The following is an 18719-nucleotide window of genomic DNA, read 5'->3' as shown; positions in this document are numbered from 1 at the left end:
GTGTTTCAGCTTGCACGAGAACAGTCTGTTGTTCCCATGAGAATAATCTGTTGATCGACAGGTTTGAAAGTTGTACTTGCGTGATCTCTTTGGCTGTGTGAAAGGGTTATGACGGTATAACAATGGTATAGACTGCACAATTTCATGCTGTGTGAAAGGGTATTTTGTGACGTTTCAGAGACGGCACAGTAGCTGCATTTCTGTGTGAAACTGGTGATAGAGAATTAGGCACAGTACTGTAATGGGCGTTTTGTTTAATGGTCCATTATTTCTGGTAATATACAATTTTTTAAGTATGATGTCATTTATATATGAAATATGTTTTAAAACATTAAACAACAAATACAGTACATATAGTAACCTGACAAATGGGTTTATCCAAGTAATGCAGAGTGGATTCAGATATTAGCTTTTTTGGCCATAGCATCTCCACTGATCACTTTTATGTCATCGACTTAAGTTATATTTGGGATTACATTATAAACAGGGCTTCTGTTTTTCGGTTTTGATTAATTAAATTTTTCTGTGCGTATTTTTGAGTTTTATGTCAATTTTCTGGGCTTTCTCTTTTTAAATACTGTATAAAAATGATTGTTTTCGGTTACTTTCCAAAATGTTTGGGTGTCAAAATATGTACAGTAGTTTGACAGTACTTAAGAACATAAGAACATAAGAAAGTTTACAAACGAGAGGAGGCCATTCGGCCCATCTTGCTCGTTTGGTTGTTAGTAGCTTATTGATCCCAAAATCTCATCAAGCAGCTTCTTGAAGGATCCCAGGGTGTCAGCTTCAACAACATTACTGGGGAGTTGATTCCAGACCCTCACAATTCTGTGTAAAAAAGTGTCTCCTATTTTCTGTTCTGAATGCCCCTTTTTCTAAACTCCATTTGTGACCCCTGGTCCTTGTTTCTTTTTTCAGGCTGAAAAAGTCCCTTGGGTCGACACTGTCAATACCTTTTAGAATTTTGAATGCTTGAATTAGGTCGCCACGTAGTCTTCTTTGTTCAAGACTGAACAGATTCAATTCTTTTAGCCTGTCTGCATATGACATGCCTTTTAAGCCCGGAATAATTCTGGTCGCTCTTCTTTGCACTCTTTCTAGAGCAGCAATATCTTTTTTATAGCGAGGTGACCAGAACTGCACACAATATTCAAGATGAGGTCTTACTAGTGCATTGTACAGTTTTAACATTACTTCCCTTGATTTAAATTCAACACTTTTCACAATGTATCCGAGCATCTTGTTAGCCTTTTTTATAGCTTCCCCACATTGTCTAGATGAAGACATTTCTGAGTCAACAAAAACTCCTAGGTCTTTTTCATAGATTCCTTCTCCAATTTCAATATCTCCCATATGATATTTATAATGTACATTTTTATTTCCTGCGTGCAGTACCTTACACTTTTCTCTATTAAATGTCATTTGCCATGTGTATGCCCAGTTCTGAATCTTGTCTAGATCATTTTGAATGACCTTTGCTGCTGCAACAGTGTTCACCACTCCTCCTTTTGTGTCGTCTGCAAATTTAACAAGTTTGCTTACTATACCAGAATCTAAATCTTTAATGTAAATTAGGAAATACAGAGGACCTAATACTGATCCCTGTGGTACACCGCTGGTTACCACACTCCATTCTGAGGTTTTTCCTCTAATCAGTACTTTCTGTTTTCTACATGTTAACCACTCCCTAATCCATGTACATGCAGACTTAAGTTGTACCTTCTTTCCTTTGCTGTCTTCCTTAACGAAATCCTTATGGTCACGGGCACATTATTCTGGGGTTTTTGTGTGTAGGCATTTTTCTACATTTCGCTACAATTGCAATTCTGTTTTAAGTCCTCCGTATCAGTAACAGCAGGGTCGGCGAACACAGCGTGGGCGACTTTGGCTCCTATGGTAGTGTGCATCACGAATGCAGCCATTTTGAAATCGTTGTCAGAGTTATCATGAATCAAAATATGTAACTATGTATTCATATAAAATTATATCAACTACAAGTGCGTATCTAAATATTTACATATGTTTGAGTTGATTTTTTTACTCTGGTCTAAAATTGCAACACAACGAAATGTGCCATATTAAAAAATATCATAATTTCTTAAAATACAAAACTAACCCCACGAAATAAGATTTTTTTAAATTATTTTAGTCTTGATTACAAACTGCACACAAACCCCCATAAAAATGCATAGATTTTATTATATAATAGGTGATTTTTTAAGACAAGTGTACAGTGCCATTTAGACTTGTCCGCTGCATCATATTCCACGGCACCGGGGGGTAGGTTCAGTATTTTGGACTGGCCACAAAGGGAACAATATAGTACACACTCAAAACTTTTTAAAAAGTACACAGTACCTTTTTGACCTTTTTAATCCCCTTTGTCTGGAAGAAATCCCCCAATCAGAACATTTAAAATAACCTCAATTTAAATGTTTGGGGCACTTTTTTAATGCACTTTAAACACCTACAAACAACACAAAAATTACACAATTGGAAGGTCAAGGTGTCATGTAAACATACTTTTAGAATTATTAACCAACCTTTTGTGGCCTTGGAGATAGAGGGGTTGGATTAAGTGACATGCAGATGTTTTCATTGGTGCCTGGCCATTTTTATTCACTTTGCTAGGTTGATAAATCACAACGCTTTAAAAATGACTCATTTACATATTTGCTGGGCGGACTTATTGCACAGCTGATGCTGCTCACCTGCGCGCATCGGTGCCATGCCTACACAATGACAACACCCCACACGTCAGACAGGGAGGTGCCCGGTTTTTAGGAAGACTGCATGAAACTTAGATCCTCCCATTTTAAACTGCCATTCACGTTAAAAAAAAAAAAAAAAAGTGTAACTGATTTAATAAAAATAAATGGGTGATCTTTATTATGAAAGCTTAGGACTGACAGGCACTTAAAAGAAAAAAGAAAAACAAAGAAAAACAAGATGGCGGCCTGCCAAACAAGAAGCTAATTCTGGTGCATTAAAAGCCTTTTTCAACGTTTAAAAACATTTTTTGGAGTGTTTTCATTTTAGATATGTTTAAGTTAAATGAAAACTGTTTGCAAAAGCCAGTTCATTATTTATTTTATTAAAATCTAAAATTATGATTAACCTCCCTATTAACAGTAGTACGGCTTTTTAAATCCTGCAAACAAGCCTCCATTCCTAATTGCAATCTCATTTTGCAAACAGTTTCCAATAGAATTGTAGGAATGTGCTGCCACTTAGTAGTTCGGGCGGGTTTACAGTATTCAGAACGAATCAATGACAGTTGCAAGTCAAGAAGGAGGGACATTGGTCAACTGGTTTTTTGTTTGTTTTTTTTAAAGTAGTATTTACTTATTTAATGGGAAAGAGATGTTCAATGTGAATTGAGTAACCATTTCCACAGTTTTTCCTGTGTTTATTGGTTATACACCGATTTCATTGGTTTTGTATCGGGTGGGTGCTTTACCAGTCTTTATCGGTTAAAACAGGAAATCAGAAGCCATAATTATAAATGATCTCTTAAGAGCAATTTGGTATTTTTATGTTTCTGAAGTCAATTTGGATCATTTATTGCAAAGCTGTCTGTGTATAATAGCTGTTCACAAGTCAAATAATAAGGTTAGCTTAAAAATATATCAACCATTTAACCCCCCCCCCTTATTTATGAGATATTTAATACAAAAATAAAAGCCACTGTTTATACCATGTTCTATAAATTTAATTAAAAGTTTTGGTAGAACCTTACCTGTTTTGTTTTTTTTGTTTATTCATTTTTATTTTTTATTAATAAGTTTGTTATTTTGGGAATTCCAACTTGTGTTATAGCCAAGTACTGTCACATGATAAGAATAGAATTTCCTTTAGCTGCTGAGTTAGCTTAACACTTTAACTAGGCCAGAGTAGCAGACAGCGCCTATTGTGGTTGTATAGTGTCTCAAAGTTGAAGTTGATTTATATTTACCAGAAGATTGTGTAGGTTTGCAGAAACTCTTGCCTTTAAAACATCAAGCGAGAGTGAGTAAAGTTCATAAAGGCTGTGGTGTTTAAAGGTTTGGGTTTTCAGTTAGCAAATACATTTTCCATGGTTTCAGTTGGCAGATAATGTTACTGATCAGGGTTGATGACAAATATTAGACATGAAAGACATAGGCAGTGGATAGCAATTTGCTTATCCTGAGTACTTTTTGCATTTCAAATTTAGTGGGCCTGCCTAAAGCAGATAGAACTGCAGCTCTGGCTTGCCATATGGTTTTTGTGTCTTCTTCATCAAGCAGTTTAAGTTGAAGTCATTTTAAGTTTTACTGTTTTAGTTTTAGGACAAGTTTTGTTACAAAAAGTATATTAAATTAACAGTAACCAAGTTGTTACTGCATTGTGTGAGAAATTGTTTATCGGTGTGGTTTTTTTCCGTGCTGGGCTCAGCAGTCCTGCATTGGACCGAGACGCGTGTTTCGGGCTAAGCTGTTTGCAGCCTTTCCCACAGTGTCTCGTTTTCACATTAGTTCTGCTTGCACAGTTAAATACTGCCATCCTTGGTCCAGTACCAGCGGATTTGGTTAGTGACTCATCACGTATAACTTATTACAGTGCTATTGCCTGTTACATAAGCATCACTGCTGCGTGCGCTGCTATATAGTGTACTGTTATAGTACTTACAGCTGAGCAGTTGTTTAAATTGTACACCACTACTGTTAAACTATGCCAGGGTTTCATTCTTGCGATGTGTACAAGACTGGTCTCCCCATGGAGGACGGGCACGGCAGGTGCGCTGCCTATTTTGGTTCTAGATAGAGAATAACCGAATCCTACTATTTGAACAGGGTTCGGATTCGTTTAGGATTCGGTGAACTGAATCCGAATCCTACATCCGCCCAAACACACATCCATTTTAAAACGTCCCTCCAATGTGTGCAGTTCTTCTTTTAAATAAAAGACACAAATCCGGTATAGAACATAACTGTTGTATTTTAATAACAGGTATTCAAGAACAAGAATACGTTTGAACTGTGTTGTAGCTCTCAACTCCCAACTCCTACAGCTGCTGAATGCAAATATACCCCCAAATATACCCCCGTATGCAACACATTCACATCACACTTTTCATGGAGTAAAGTTATGCAGTAAACATGTAATATATAGTAACGGCAAACTGTTGTAGACTTTTGTGCTTTGTCTGTGAAACGTGTCCTAGACATCATATGAAAAAAAACAATAAAAAAAAAAAACTTGGTGCAAAGAAATATATGTTTTGTGTAAATTTACAACTGTCAGATGTGCACGATGTTGAACAGTATGCTTTAGTAAATGACATTTTACATTATTGTAATGTGCCAATACAAGTTGAACCATTTCGGAACTGCAATGTTTTATTTAAAAATTATTAACTATTTTTCGTAACATATTTGATATGTGTTACACACACGGTGCATTTAAATCAACGTGGGTTTTATTTTGCAGGGAGATGCAGATCATGCATGGTAATTTTTTCCTCATTGACACGGGTTGAAACGTCATAAAATAAAATAATAGTGAGTTATGGCAAAGATGCAGCTGCCCTTTCTTGTAAAGATAAAGTTAACGGTTCTGTATTTTTGACATTTCTGTTGTTGGGGGAGGTGGCTAGCGGCCGTGCTTAATTTGTTCTGGGGCTCAGCCCAAGAACCTCTGGGCGTGCACAGTCATATTCCAAGTACCTCTAGTTAAAAATCTCATAAAATGCTTTATTTTTAAATTCTCAACACAGTTGTATCAAGTCTGCAAGTTCTTTCATGCACGCTGGAGAGACGGTCTGCTTCTTTTGCATACACATCGCTCATAATAATAGTGCAGACTGTTGGACAAACCAGTGTTCTTGTTGGGGTGCGAATTATTTTATTTTATTTTTTTTTATCAATTTCGTCCTTCTGAAATCCTGTGAATGCCTTTTTAATTTTGTTTTTTTAAACCATTTAAATGCAAAACCATAAGAAAACATGTATATAGGCTTTATTTATTTATTTATTATTTGTCCTGCGATGGCCTTTAATTATTTTTTCTGCATGTACTAGTACTTTGTATATGATGTGGAATACGTGAATGTCTAACACTAGTATGTACAATACTCTTTCAAATAAATGTGTTATGATTTTGAATGTGCGGTTCTTAAGGACTGTATTATTGTCACTGCTTGCTCCCCGGCACCTCTTTCTTTACAAATAAAGCACTGGCTAATGGTAAATTGTGTAAGTTTCAAACAATAAATAAAAATACTATTAACTAAAAGGCTCAAAACTGTAGATTGTGCAGGTCACTTGTTAGTAGCTTCCAGTCTGTTTGTTTTCATTCAACAGTTTCCTTCAGTTTTCTTGACAGTTTTTGCAGGATTCGGTATTCTGTTCGGTATTCGGCTGAATCTTTTGAGATGGATTCAGTATTCGGCCAAATCCCGAAAACTTGGATTCGGTGCATCCCTAGTTCCAGAGCATACTAAAGAGGCACTCATCAACCGCAGCGCCTTTTTTTCGTAGTGCACTCTGGAGAAGTGAGTGTCTCGCAGCTCTGTGGCTCAGTTTTCATCCATTCCACCTGGACAAGGCTCCCCTCCATCCTCAGCTCAGAAAGTGAAGGTTGTATCCTCCCCTGATGGCTCTGTGGCAAGTGAGAGTAGGAGAGCTTCATGTAGGTGACCACCTTCGCAGTCTTCCTGATCTTCTAGTTCTCTCTCTCCTTCTGCTTCCCATAAGAAGAGGAGAAGAAAGAGCCACCAGTCTCTTAGAACTGCGAGTTCTGAGCAGCTGAAGCTCTGGGCGGTGGTCTCCCAGCAGGGCACCGTGTTAGCCGAGCTGCTGTGTGAGCGCACTGCTCCACCTACTCCCTGTTAGAGCAGCAGAATGGCAGCAAGAACTCCCATCAAGAGTTCCCCTCTGAGGAGGGAGACTCGGATAGCGCAATACCAGTAGTGCATCTTTCCTTGTCAGCAGAGTTTATGCTGCTGATCAAGAGGGCCACTGATGCCTTACAGGTTCAATAGCCTGTAGATGAGATGCGGAAACAGTCAATCTTTGAGGATGATCCCAATCTCGGCTCTGTCTGTCTCTAATAACAGTGGCTCACTGGGGCAAGGAATCATGGCTAGTTGCTCCCATTACTCCAGGACACACTTTTGGTCCTGCAGTGGAGGACATGCTGCAGCACTCTCACTGTGCACCTGCTTCCTAAGCGGCCTCCTCCAGTACGCAGACCAGCTGCAAACTGGCAGCCAAGGTTCCTTCAGTGGGATGTTTTTCAGCCGTGGTGCCTGACCTATCCCATGGCAGTTATACTGCAGTTTTTACAGGATCTATTTGATGAGGAGAAATCACCCTCTACATTTAAAGGTCCATTTTGGCTTGTCATATCAAAAATTGTTTTGGTCTCCCCATTTCCTGGTAGCCCTAGCTACTTGCACTGGGGCTCCTAATGATAACGTGCAAGGTGGTCTTTGACTTAGCCTTGTAGCACCCGGTTGGTCTGCAATATTGCCTTGTGAGAGCTTTGGTATTCATACCCATTAGGTAATGATTGCATTTCGTACTTTGATAGGGAACGTTAGATTATTATCATAACCCTGGTTCCCTGAAATAGAAATGTAACCATTAACTTTCAAGGTCACTCTGTCCATGATTTGAAGGAAAAAGGATGACAATGTTTGTGTCGGCTGCATCACAGGCGCTATGTGCAGCTTTTGATACATCTTATTCAGGTCGTCATGGTCATTAGGTTAAATACCAATTAGGTAATGGTTACATTTCTATTTCAGAGAACCAGGGTTATGATAATAACCTAATGTTGTTTTTAACTATTAAACACATGAGTTTTGCTTTTGTAGAACAGCAAAAATAAGTATTTTTCATGGACAAGAAAATAAATTGGAAACATTGTTTACATTTACAAAGAAGAGGAGTTGTCAGACTGATGTGTAAATGTATACAATAACACCTGTTTCTTTAAATGTCCAAAGTTTGGAAGTGGAAACAAAGAAACAGTAGAAATACAAGTGACACAAATGACCGGCTTGTTGTTTATTTAAACACTATGTTTTGGGAAGGGGAAATGTCTTCACGCAAGGGGTGATCAATATGAAGTAATCGAACATGCACTGAAGTTCAGGGGCTATGCGCGCGCATACAGGGCCAAAGCCAGTTTCGGTCTGTGCTTAAGTGTAAACAGGTGGCTCAAATGACAATACTGTTTTAATCTGATCGACCCTAAGCCAGCTCAGGTCCACGTTGTAACTGTAAATGCACCATAACTGCATAAAGATCAAGGTCTCCTGCTAGACTCCTTAGCTCAGTGCACTTCCGCCTCCTCTACCAGTAAAATATTCTTGCATTGAGGTTGGGTTCTTGTGTATTAATATCTGGGAAATGCATCTGGTATATTTCTAAGCTGTAGCTTTTCTTGCCAATGTTACTGTACTGTGTGCTGCAGTTCAGATAACAGGATTTTTGTCTTATCCACTAATTTTACCTATGTTTTCAGCACCTGTTTATAGAAAATATATTGGTAAATCTTTTTGACATTGCTTTATTAATTGATTACCGTACCACGTGTTACAGACTCAGAAGGACCTTCTTGTGCCTTAGACTGAAAACTACTGCCCTATTATCAGAGCTGACTCAATCACGGTGGGGCTGTCCAATGTGGGATGTGTACAGGCCACATCCGTTTGTGTCTTGCATAACAAGGTCCTGCAGCTGCATACTTATTGTGAGAACACTTTCACGTACATAAAAAAAAAAAGATAAAGTATATTAGATTGCACAGAGGTACATAATATAAAACAAATGACCCCATAAATGGTATTTTGAAATCTCCATAAATTCCACACGAGTGAGCATTAAGGTCTGTGTGATTTTAGACAATTGTCTCTAACACATTTTAAGCAATTTTAGTTTGTATAAGAAAGAAACATAAAAAGGTGTAAAAGCAGTGCTGGATTGAATGAATGGTAAAGTGTTATTTTATTGTGCTGCTTTTCTACTTCACCACATAACCTCTACATCCAACTCTGATAACTAGTGTTCACTTCTTAAAACCGAAGAGTACAATACAAAAAAAAAAAAAACTTGGATCATGTTAATGTTAAATTCTGAAGTTTTAGTTTTGAAATTCATTCAACTACATATTTAAAGTTGGAACAAACATAATTGTGCAATATTACAATGTGGTTTGTGGTGGCATTGTTCTTGCAAAAAACAGCTTTTTGATTTAGGTACTGAAAATATGCTTGTTTGGTGAATTCAAAGGAATCTTACTTCAAAGTTTGTTTTATGTTTTTTTTTTTTTTCTTAGAAATTGCACCATAGCTATGGGAAAGCTTCAATTCAGTATTTTTATGAAAACCTTTTTTTTTTTGTAACCTGGCAACACAAACTATTTAGGTACTGCACTTTTATTGATCATGTTTGGGGTTATGAGTTTGTCATGGAAAATTTTGATGTAAATCACGGAGCAGTCACGGTCAATGCGTTCAAAATCACAGAGAAAATGACAGCAGGAGAATAAAGTCACAGGGATAAAAAAAATAAAAAAAATAACTGTCTTTAATAAAAGCATACTGTGGCGCCTGGTTGCACACAGGTTCAGCAAAGAAGGACGAGCAAGCAAATGGAATTTTATTTGCTCTGCAAAGGTGACTACTAACTAACAGTAGCATTTATAAGCGCTGAACTAAGCAGAGAAAGACGCAAACAGGGGAAATGGGAAGCAGACGGAAAGCATAACACACTGGGGTCGAGAAATACACACACAAGGATAACACAAAGTGTGTGTGGGGCTGTCAAGAGACATGTACATTAAATTAAGAGCAACCGTAGAACAATTAATCAACAAGTGAAACAACAATTTCAATTAAAAAGAGAAAACAGTTTAATGTATGTCCCACAGTGAATGTTGGCAGTTAGTATAGTAGACACACACTGAATTTATGAACGGTTAACATAACTTTCAAGAGGTATTTAATCAAAGAGCTTAGTTTGATTTAAAAAAAATAATAATATCTTCTCCAAAAAAAAAGGACAGCAAAAATTAAATTATAAAAAGACGACTTGCAGCCTATCTCTCTCTGAAAATAAAATGTTCAAAAACAATGTCTCTGTGCTCACCGATTTCATCTGTTGTGGTACAAGTTCATTATTTTTTGTATTTTTCTTTTCACGTTTTATTCTGGTGCAGCATGTTGTATGTTGAGAGGTTTGTTGGCTTAATGGAATGCAGGTTTTCCCTCAGAACATTGTGGTAGAGAGAAAATGTACTCATTTTTGTCTGTGTCAAGGGCTGCAACGGCTCCTGAGCAAAGTACGGTGTCGGAGCTAGTTCAAAATATGTAATTATTTATTCAAATAAACGATAAACGCTGTTTTTTTTAGGTGAAATTTAATATTAATATGTTAAACACTTTCCAATAAAATCACATATAGATGGAACACAATTTACTGACATCTCCGCAAGTCACGCACATCAGCAAAAATCGAGAGCACTAGCAAAAGTCACGGAATCCATGACAGCCGTGACTAAGTCCGAGCCCTAATCATGTATGATTAATAGCTTTCAGTACCAGTAAGTGCCTGTCATTTTCAAAGTGTGAACACATTTGGCATGTGGTTACAACATTTTGTAACTAAAGTTACAGAAAAAGGTTTATAAAATATGTTGTAATATAAAAGTAGAATGGAAAGACTACTCATCATTAAATAAACAATGGCCACCCAAGAACTTCTGTTTAAAAAAAAAAAAAAAAGCATATTTAATAAATCCGCTTAAAAAAAAAAAAAAAAAAAAAAAAAAAAAGATATGTTGATCAGATTTAATTGAGGAAGGTAATTAACTTGTAACTAAAGTAATGAAGTCCTCAAGGCTTGTCAAGGATCATGTGGCCAAGATTTTGGAGAAAGCTAAGTGATTGGTCTTATAATGTGGTTTTGTGCCTTTTTTTTATTTGAGTTTATTTGAGGTGCTGTGTTTGGTGTGTTGTACCAAAGATGGCAAAAATCCCAAATAACAAATGCCTTTCAGTGATGGACTAGAAAGTGAAGATACATGATAACCTTCTATTTTGGGCTTCACATTATATAACCGCAAAAAGGAAACACTGGGTGTATGATTTGCTCCAAAGAACAATTTATTTGAACAGATACACAGGTATGGAACCATCAAAAGAAGTTAGAATAAGCCACCCACCAAGCCAAAGATGTGCTAAAGCATGATTCGCACGGGACTAAAAATCAGGTGTCCTCGGAGTTGGTCAAATGCAGAGAACATCTAGTAACCTCCCAGAGGTGGATTAGTTTTCATCAAGAAAAGTCAGTAAATTCCAAATTAAATGTGATGTTGTGGCCAGTGAAGGCACTTTTGTGCATCATTTGAACCCCCCCCCCAGGCAAAAATTACCATAAATAACCATAAATCGCTAATTATGTTTTGTATTTGTTCAGTGTTATGGGTAGCTCTATCCTAGAATTAAACAAATCATTACAGTAAAGTCGGTAAGACACAGGTACAGAAGCTAATAACTCAAAAAACCCTTGAGCTTGCAACTTTGTAATTTCAGTGATATTGTGGCAGGACAGGGCCCTGCCTGTAAATAATATTGTTTTGGTGGTGTTTGGCAGGGATGGGGTTAATTTCCTATCCCTGCCAAAATACATGTGAGAATGTTGCTGGAGCTAATTGAATAATTGATGATAATTAGGTTCCAGCCACATGGTATAAAAAAAGGGAGAAAATCCTTTGTTTGGTGGAGGGAGTTGGTGAGTTGTATCTGTTTCTGTTGATAAAGCTCAGTGAAGGCTCTGTCCAGTCTGAACAGTTTTGTTTTTGTTTAAACCTTTGTTTTGACCCATATGCCTTTTTGTTTGCACTTTGTGTTATTGTGTTTATTAAAACACGCAGCTGTGCTTAAACTGCAGCCTTCTTGCTTCCGAGTCTTTGTCCATTCCAATACCATCTGGGTCCGCAACGCTACCGTGTCACTGTTATGAATACTCCTCATGGAGAATCTAATGTCATCCTTTTCCTTTTTATACAAGGCTGTCTGTGTGACAACCTGTAATGCTGCTGTGGAAATGATAGCTGTAAATCAAACTTTTTTTTGTAAAATTATTTAAAGTTCATATTTCATACCTGCGTAAAGTAATTCAATCCAAAATGATTCATTTTATTATAAGCACATATCCAATTCGTGTCGGGTTTAATATGCAAACATTCTAAAAAATCAGAAAAAAAACTTGTTAACCCTTAGCGGTCCATTTATTCAGTGTTTGTCAGGTCCAATTTATTTTCACACGCGCTGTTTATTTTACACACGCTGTTTAATTTTTTTTTTTTCAGAGTAAAACAGGTTTAAAAGGCACTGAATCACAAAAGGACACTCAGTACTGCATCTCCAGCCAAGCCCTACCCATTGTTCACTGTATTTTTCACATACCTCTTTATAGACGTTCATACTGATAAATCCTCTTCTGATCACTCGTTTTATCCGCAAACTCCTCAATAATGTGATCCAAGTCATTATTTTGTTACTATAACATCTCAAAAAGCCCTGAAAATGTTTGTGATATTCTTAGACCGCTGGATGCAGAATTGCTTATGTGGTGCATGGGGCTATCGGATACACCCTTTTTTTGGCTGCATTCGGCTCCTATCGGTCCTCAGCCATTGAAAGGTTTTCTCGTATTTTTCCAGAGAAAAACGACTAGAGACCTGTGCTTTACGTATTTTTGATGATGTCGGACAGGGTCTGACATAGGACCGCAAATGATTTAAAGAAAAAAGTTCTATTTTTTGTTTGTTTGTTTGAGTTGTCTGTTTGCTGCACATGCCAACTTTGGGGGGGGGGGGGGGGGGGGGGGGGGGGGGGGGGGGGGGGGGGGGGGGGGGGGGGGAATACCTTCCTTGAAAAAAGGATTGCATCCCAAATTACCATGTCTGTCTGATGTCTGCCTTATTGCACTAAACCACAAATATCACTCGGTCAACCCTACAAAGGGGAAATCGGTTTCTCCTAATTGTGCTAACCCTTTCTTCCACCCACTTTCCATAGATTGGCTAATTTACAGCATAACTCTGCATGTATCCTTATGAGCAGTGGTCTTTATCCCTTTCCTTTTCATGTGTTTTAAATCTGCACTAGAATTGAAAAAGTACAAATGCATTAGACCAGGGATGGGTAACTCTGGTTCTTCCAAACTAGGTGGTTGTTCCCATCATGTAATGTTGTTGAAGCTGACATCCTGGGATCCTTCATGAAGCTGCTTGATGAGATTCTGGGATCAATATGCTACAAACAACCAAACGAGCAAGATGGGCTGAATGGCCTTCTCTCGTTTGTAAATGTTATGTTTTTATACTGTACTTTTTTTTACTGAAATAGTATATTTACAGTGGTGTGTCCAACTGAGAACAGTGAAAGTTAGGGATTTTATTGTTTTCGGTAACCTTTAACAAATGTAATTTCAATTTGATTAGATAACTAAAAATGTAATTGTGAGCTATGTACAGATGCACCGTCATATACCCCAGAATCTCTTTGTACTTAAGAATGTCCAAATCCACTTTCATCTCAACCTGATAGGTGGCTTTCTAACTATAAATATAAATATAAATATATAAAACTACTGTATAAAGTGTGACTACAATAGAAGCTGTCCACAACTTCCCCAGCCAGGGATAATAAAGCACCTAAAAGGCTTTGTTTAAGAAATCATTCATGTATAATGAAGCAAGACCATTGGTGAAGGACATGGTTAAGGTATTTTACCATAACCCAGATATTTAAAATGACTAAATAGCACCCAAAGATTTCCCTCTACATTTGTAATGGTGTAATTAAAAACTTGAGGTAAAGTATCTGAAACTGAAATTGTCAAGAGTTAACACCTTACTCCTCCTTTAACAAAACATGATAGTTTATGGTTTCCTGTACTTCTGAAAGTGCAGCTTTTTAACCCTGAGTGTCCAACCTCGATTTGGTTATTCATGGTAAAAAAAAAAAATAATAATCATCACTGGCCCACCGAATATGAAAAAGTGTTGATGTTCAGTCTCAATGCTTGTTGTGTAAAACAATTTATCCAGACACTATTCTTTAACAAAAATAGACTCTGCCTTTGTAACTACCATCAGAAGCAGTCATATTTAATTTTTCTGCCAGATTAGGAGAACAAATACAAGTAATTTACTAGATTTTAAATGTTAAAAAGGATATCTATTCATGGTGTCAGTACTAGGGAATGTCAAAACCTACACAACAATCAACAAATCACAAAAAAGGAAAGAAAAAATATCTCACCTTTAGGTCTAAAATGATCATCTCGTAGAACATGTACTTTTCTAATTTAGCTTTTGATTACAGACAGCAAGATATTTTGTGGTAGGAAGACAGATGATCACACAGATATATCATTAACTGTTAATGTTTCAGACAAATAAATAAGGAAGTAATTCCTAATATGTGTATTTTTATTTATTTTAGTTCTGCTTGAAGAATAAAACTGTGGCCACTAAAGTGGATTGTTTTTTCACAAGCAAGGTTAATTATGGAAAATAGTTGTAAGCCGTTTCCTTCAGTGTGTGCAAAGGATTAGTTCACGTAGCGACAGACTTTCATTAAACACTCAGACCCCTTACAGTATTTTACAAACTACAAGATGCACAGCACTAACCAAGACAAAGATGGTCCTCTCATGGTTTTTACCAGCATTCTCCAACGAAGAGGTTTGTGTGGCTTTCAGAGTGAACTCACTTGATATTTGTGTGGTATAAGTTGGCTCCAGCTTCATTTCATTGTGTATTTTTTTGCAGGTGGATTCAGCCCAGTAGGACAACGCTTTAGCCAAGCACCATCACTCAGACTGCAGACGGTAAGAAATGTAGTTGTTTTTTTTGTTGTGTGCCAGTGTTTTTTTTTTTTATAGTAATGTAGAGGTTTACGGGTTATTATTTACCCCCCAGACAACTAGCTGATAAAAGGAGAACTGGATTCAGTAAAGCTAACATTTCTTTAGTTACCTACAGCTTGCGTAATCTGGCATTTTTAATATACTGTAATACTATGCATTATGAAAGGGGGGGGGGGGGATATTGCATACTGAGGAGTATCATGCACAGTAAAAATATGCAGTAAGCAGCTTGAGACTTTTTTTCACAATTCAACTGGTTTAAGCTGAATTTAAAAATAGGAAAGCAGACTTTATTTTAGGGCCAAAAGAGAAGTGAAATGTAAGCCCACTACAGTAATACGTGTGCTGTAGGTCTGTGCTGAGCAATGAGCACAAACAAATATCCGTAATGATTATGGTCATTTTTTTTTGTGTACGCTTGCTGTGTTTGATGATAATTTTAGATGACACATTAAACTTTGGGAGGAGAGCTGTTGTCACTGAAGAACTTCTAGATACATCCACTTTGAAAATCTTTTTTTTAAAGGGTATACTCTGAAAAATAAAAGTTCATATTAGGTTTATTTGGGGATTTATTAATTACGTCTACACTAAGGCTGGGTATCCGCAACGTCTTCACAATACGATACATATTGAAATATGGGGGTGTGACAGGGTGGAAGTTCTGCACATGAGAAATATGTAGTTTATTGTATATTTTTGGGTTAATTGTTGTTAATAGATTCATTTAATTAATTGTTTAGCTGCTGTGGCGCTCAGCCAGGGACGATTACCCGTCTGCGTGGAGCAGCAGCTGAAAGCAATCAGCTGTTCCAGCAGGCAGGTGGGCGTGTCTCAGCGGAGCATCAGTATAAAAACATAGCGATCACTAGGATCGGGGCTGATGCAAGCCCTGCCAGAGGTGCCTATTAGCAGCTTTTCCGGTTTTAGCCCTGCCCACTTCAGATGTTGTCATCCGAGTATGAGTATCTACACAAGTATTGGTTTCTGAATACAATTACGAGTAATGGGTTCTCTGCACACCTCTAGTACTTGCAGTATGTATGAATGTAGTTTGCGACATCAGCAAGGGTATTTTTGCTGCAACTAACTTTAATATAAATTAAGAAAGCAATAAGATATGATGGGATGTCAGATATAGTCCAAACCCTGTGTGCCGAGTGAGATGATGTTAAATAGCCTAGGAGTGCATTATGCTTTTGTGAGGCGAGAGTGTATTAAATGGAATGTCCAGACAGTAATTTATGTGTACAGAAATAAAATAATTTATTTTTATTATCTATACACAACAAAATAATTAAATAACAAAAGAAAACAAAATGGTGTGAGGGAAGGAGTGCAGGGGTGAAATCCAAAACAAACCGTGATAACTCGTCTTTAATCGTCTTTGTGGCAAACCATACATAAACAAAAAAAGACAAAAGAAATGTTAGTGTTTTTTGTTTTAAAAATCCCGCTGCACCAACCTAGTCTCTCCCTCCACCCGTTACTCCTCCTATTTTACTTTCGGACCAACCCCGAACACAGTAGTACGTTCCCTTTAGTATGTAATGTCCCGCCTCTGTAGTCAGTGGAACACCAATCCCCAACTGACAAGTGTCCTTATCCTTCACTTGACTCCAGTGGCTGGAATTTACATACTCGTACTTCCGCCCCTCACCAAGGTGCCGCCCCTCAAAAGAAGACTTTTGCCATGGTCACGAGATCTTGATAAGGGAAGTCCCGAGTTGGTTTGATGCCATCTACTGTCGGGAGGCTGAATCACAGACCGAAATCCCTTTGACTCATCACAGCTTTACATTCATGTGTTATGGTTTAAATCCTATCTCACCCAATCTGTTTCTAAATTGAGTTTGTCTTCATGATATGTTACTGGAAAACACAAACAGATCTGGTAAAACTGCAATTCCTAGATTCCCCCTAGTGCTTGAAACTGTTTCGTTGGTCTGCTGTCAGAACACCTCCACACACGTACTTACTGAGCTGTGGCAATTACAGAGTAATGCTTAAGGCCACCACACACCAGACATGATGCAGTTTTTCATTGGGCTACAAGATACTTTCGCAGCAACGATGTATGTGACCATACATACTAAAACAACACAGAGGCAATATGACAGATTTGAAAGCTGGCAGATCTATAAAACTATTAAACGTTGCTATTGAAAAAAAGGTACATATTCATCAACATTACGTAGTGATTATGAGTGCCTCCTCTGACAGTATTTCAACATATATGGCAATAAATCATACATTCCAGGCTAATCCAATTCCTTTGAAATGTACTCCCGTATATTACCTTTCAAATGTGTATCTTTTTATAATTGCAATGATCTTTGTCATAAAGCTCTGTATTTTTTCACAGCAAGTGTTATTTTTTCGTCCGTCATTTTGGATACAGCTTTACCGTGCTGGACCATGTGCATTGAAGCTGTTCTCTGATTGGCCAATTCCTAATTGTTGCACAACAAATGTAACAAAAAAAATAAGATTGAATCCTATTTATTTTGCATCGTTTGTCGTGTGAAAGATACTTATCCAAAGTTGTATTCATTTTGTCGCATTGCTGCACATTTTCATTTGTCGCATCGCATTTAGTTTGTAGCAGCCTTTACTGTGAGACAGACATGCTGAATTTTGTATTTTTTTTTTTTAAAGTGAAATGTGGCTTTGTCTAGTCAAGTCTGTTGTATGCAAACATTACAGTCCCTGGGATAGTTGCCATGTGATCAGCATTATATTTTATTTTAATAAAGCGTAAGAAAAAATATATAATATTGTTGGTTTTCTCATCATGCAACACTGGTATACTCTCATTTTGATGATGCTGCTGCATACATTAAACAGAACTTATGAAACAGGGAGGTGAAAGTGAGGTGAGTTAGTCAGGGAAAAAAAAAAAACTTATTGTTTGCAAATATCGGCATGACATGTAAAAATAGAGACAGTCTGTCCATGTTTTATGTGACGTTATGGAGGTATCATTTGCATTGCACTTGGGAAAACCTCTAGTTTTAACTAGGAAAATCAATCATTTAAAAAAAAAAAAAAAAGATCTAAACTAACTCAGGCCCTAATTAACAGGAATGTATTTAAACTTTAGATTTGAACATTACTCAAGGTGATAACATCAGTTGTTTGTTTGGGATTCATGGCTTCTGATGATTTTAGGTGGTGGCAGATGTAGTTTTTTGACTGAAGTTCAGACTAACAGAGCTGACATCAGGGGATACACAAAGATGTGTAGCTGGTCAATTATGTGTGACATGTTATTAAACCATGTACACTAGAAGTCCTAGACAAGATTTATGGCAGCATTATGGCAGTAAGGAATTTAAGCGACTGTGAGAAAAAGACTGCAAGAGTGTGGTTTGAGGTCAAGAATACTAGCTACAGCTTCTCAATTAACCACAAAACACAGAAGAGCCTGATGATTACTGCATTGATCACCAGATATGGCAGTTCCATCATTGGGTAACTGTTTTGTTCACTGATGAATGAAGATTTTATCTGTCCACTAATGATTGACATGTTAGAGTATGGAGAGCCCGAGGAGAATGGTTTGCTCAATTCAACATTATTGAATATGACTGTGTTGGAGGGGAGGTAGGGAGGCTACATTGGAGGTCACACAGATCTTATCGTGCTTCCAAGTCACGGATTTATGGATTAGTATAGTATTGTTGACATGGTATTTGACCCTGTAGTAAGATCATTTGCTGGTGTAGTTGGTCCAGATGCAGATCCAGATGCTGCCTGTTATCATTCTGCCATGGATTATCTTGAGGAGACTATAAAGTAGTG

At 37.4% G+C, this 18719-nt stretch overlaps 1 protein-coding gene across 2 annotated transcripts in view; it reads left to right on the top strand.

Annotated features, from left to right (window-relative positions):
• The window catches only part of ahi1 (Abelson helper integration site 1), a 100017-nt gene that overhangs the window by 64747 nt on the left and 16551 nt on the right, over positions 1-18719 (top strand). For both annotated transcript variants that reach the window (XM_041250412.1, XM_041250413.1), the window contains one exon: positions 14818-14876. In XM_041250412.1, coding sequence (XP_041106346.1) covers positions 14818-14876 — 59 coding nt within the window. The remainder of the gene's footprint in view (positions 1-14817; positions 14877-18719) is intronic.

This window comes from Polyodon spathula, chromosome 5, assembly GCF_017654505.1.
Source record: "Polyodon spathula isolate WHYD16114869_AA chromosome 5, ASM1765450v1, whole genome shotgun sequence".
In the NCBI taxonomy this organism is placed as follows: domain Eukaryota; kingdom Metazoa; phylum Chordata; class Actinopteri; order Acipenseriformes; family Polyodontidae; genus Polyodon; species Polyodon spathula.
The sequence above is the reverse complement of the archived record's forward strand: the minus strand, read 5'-3'. Positions and strand labels throughout refer to the sequence as shown.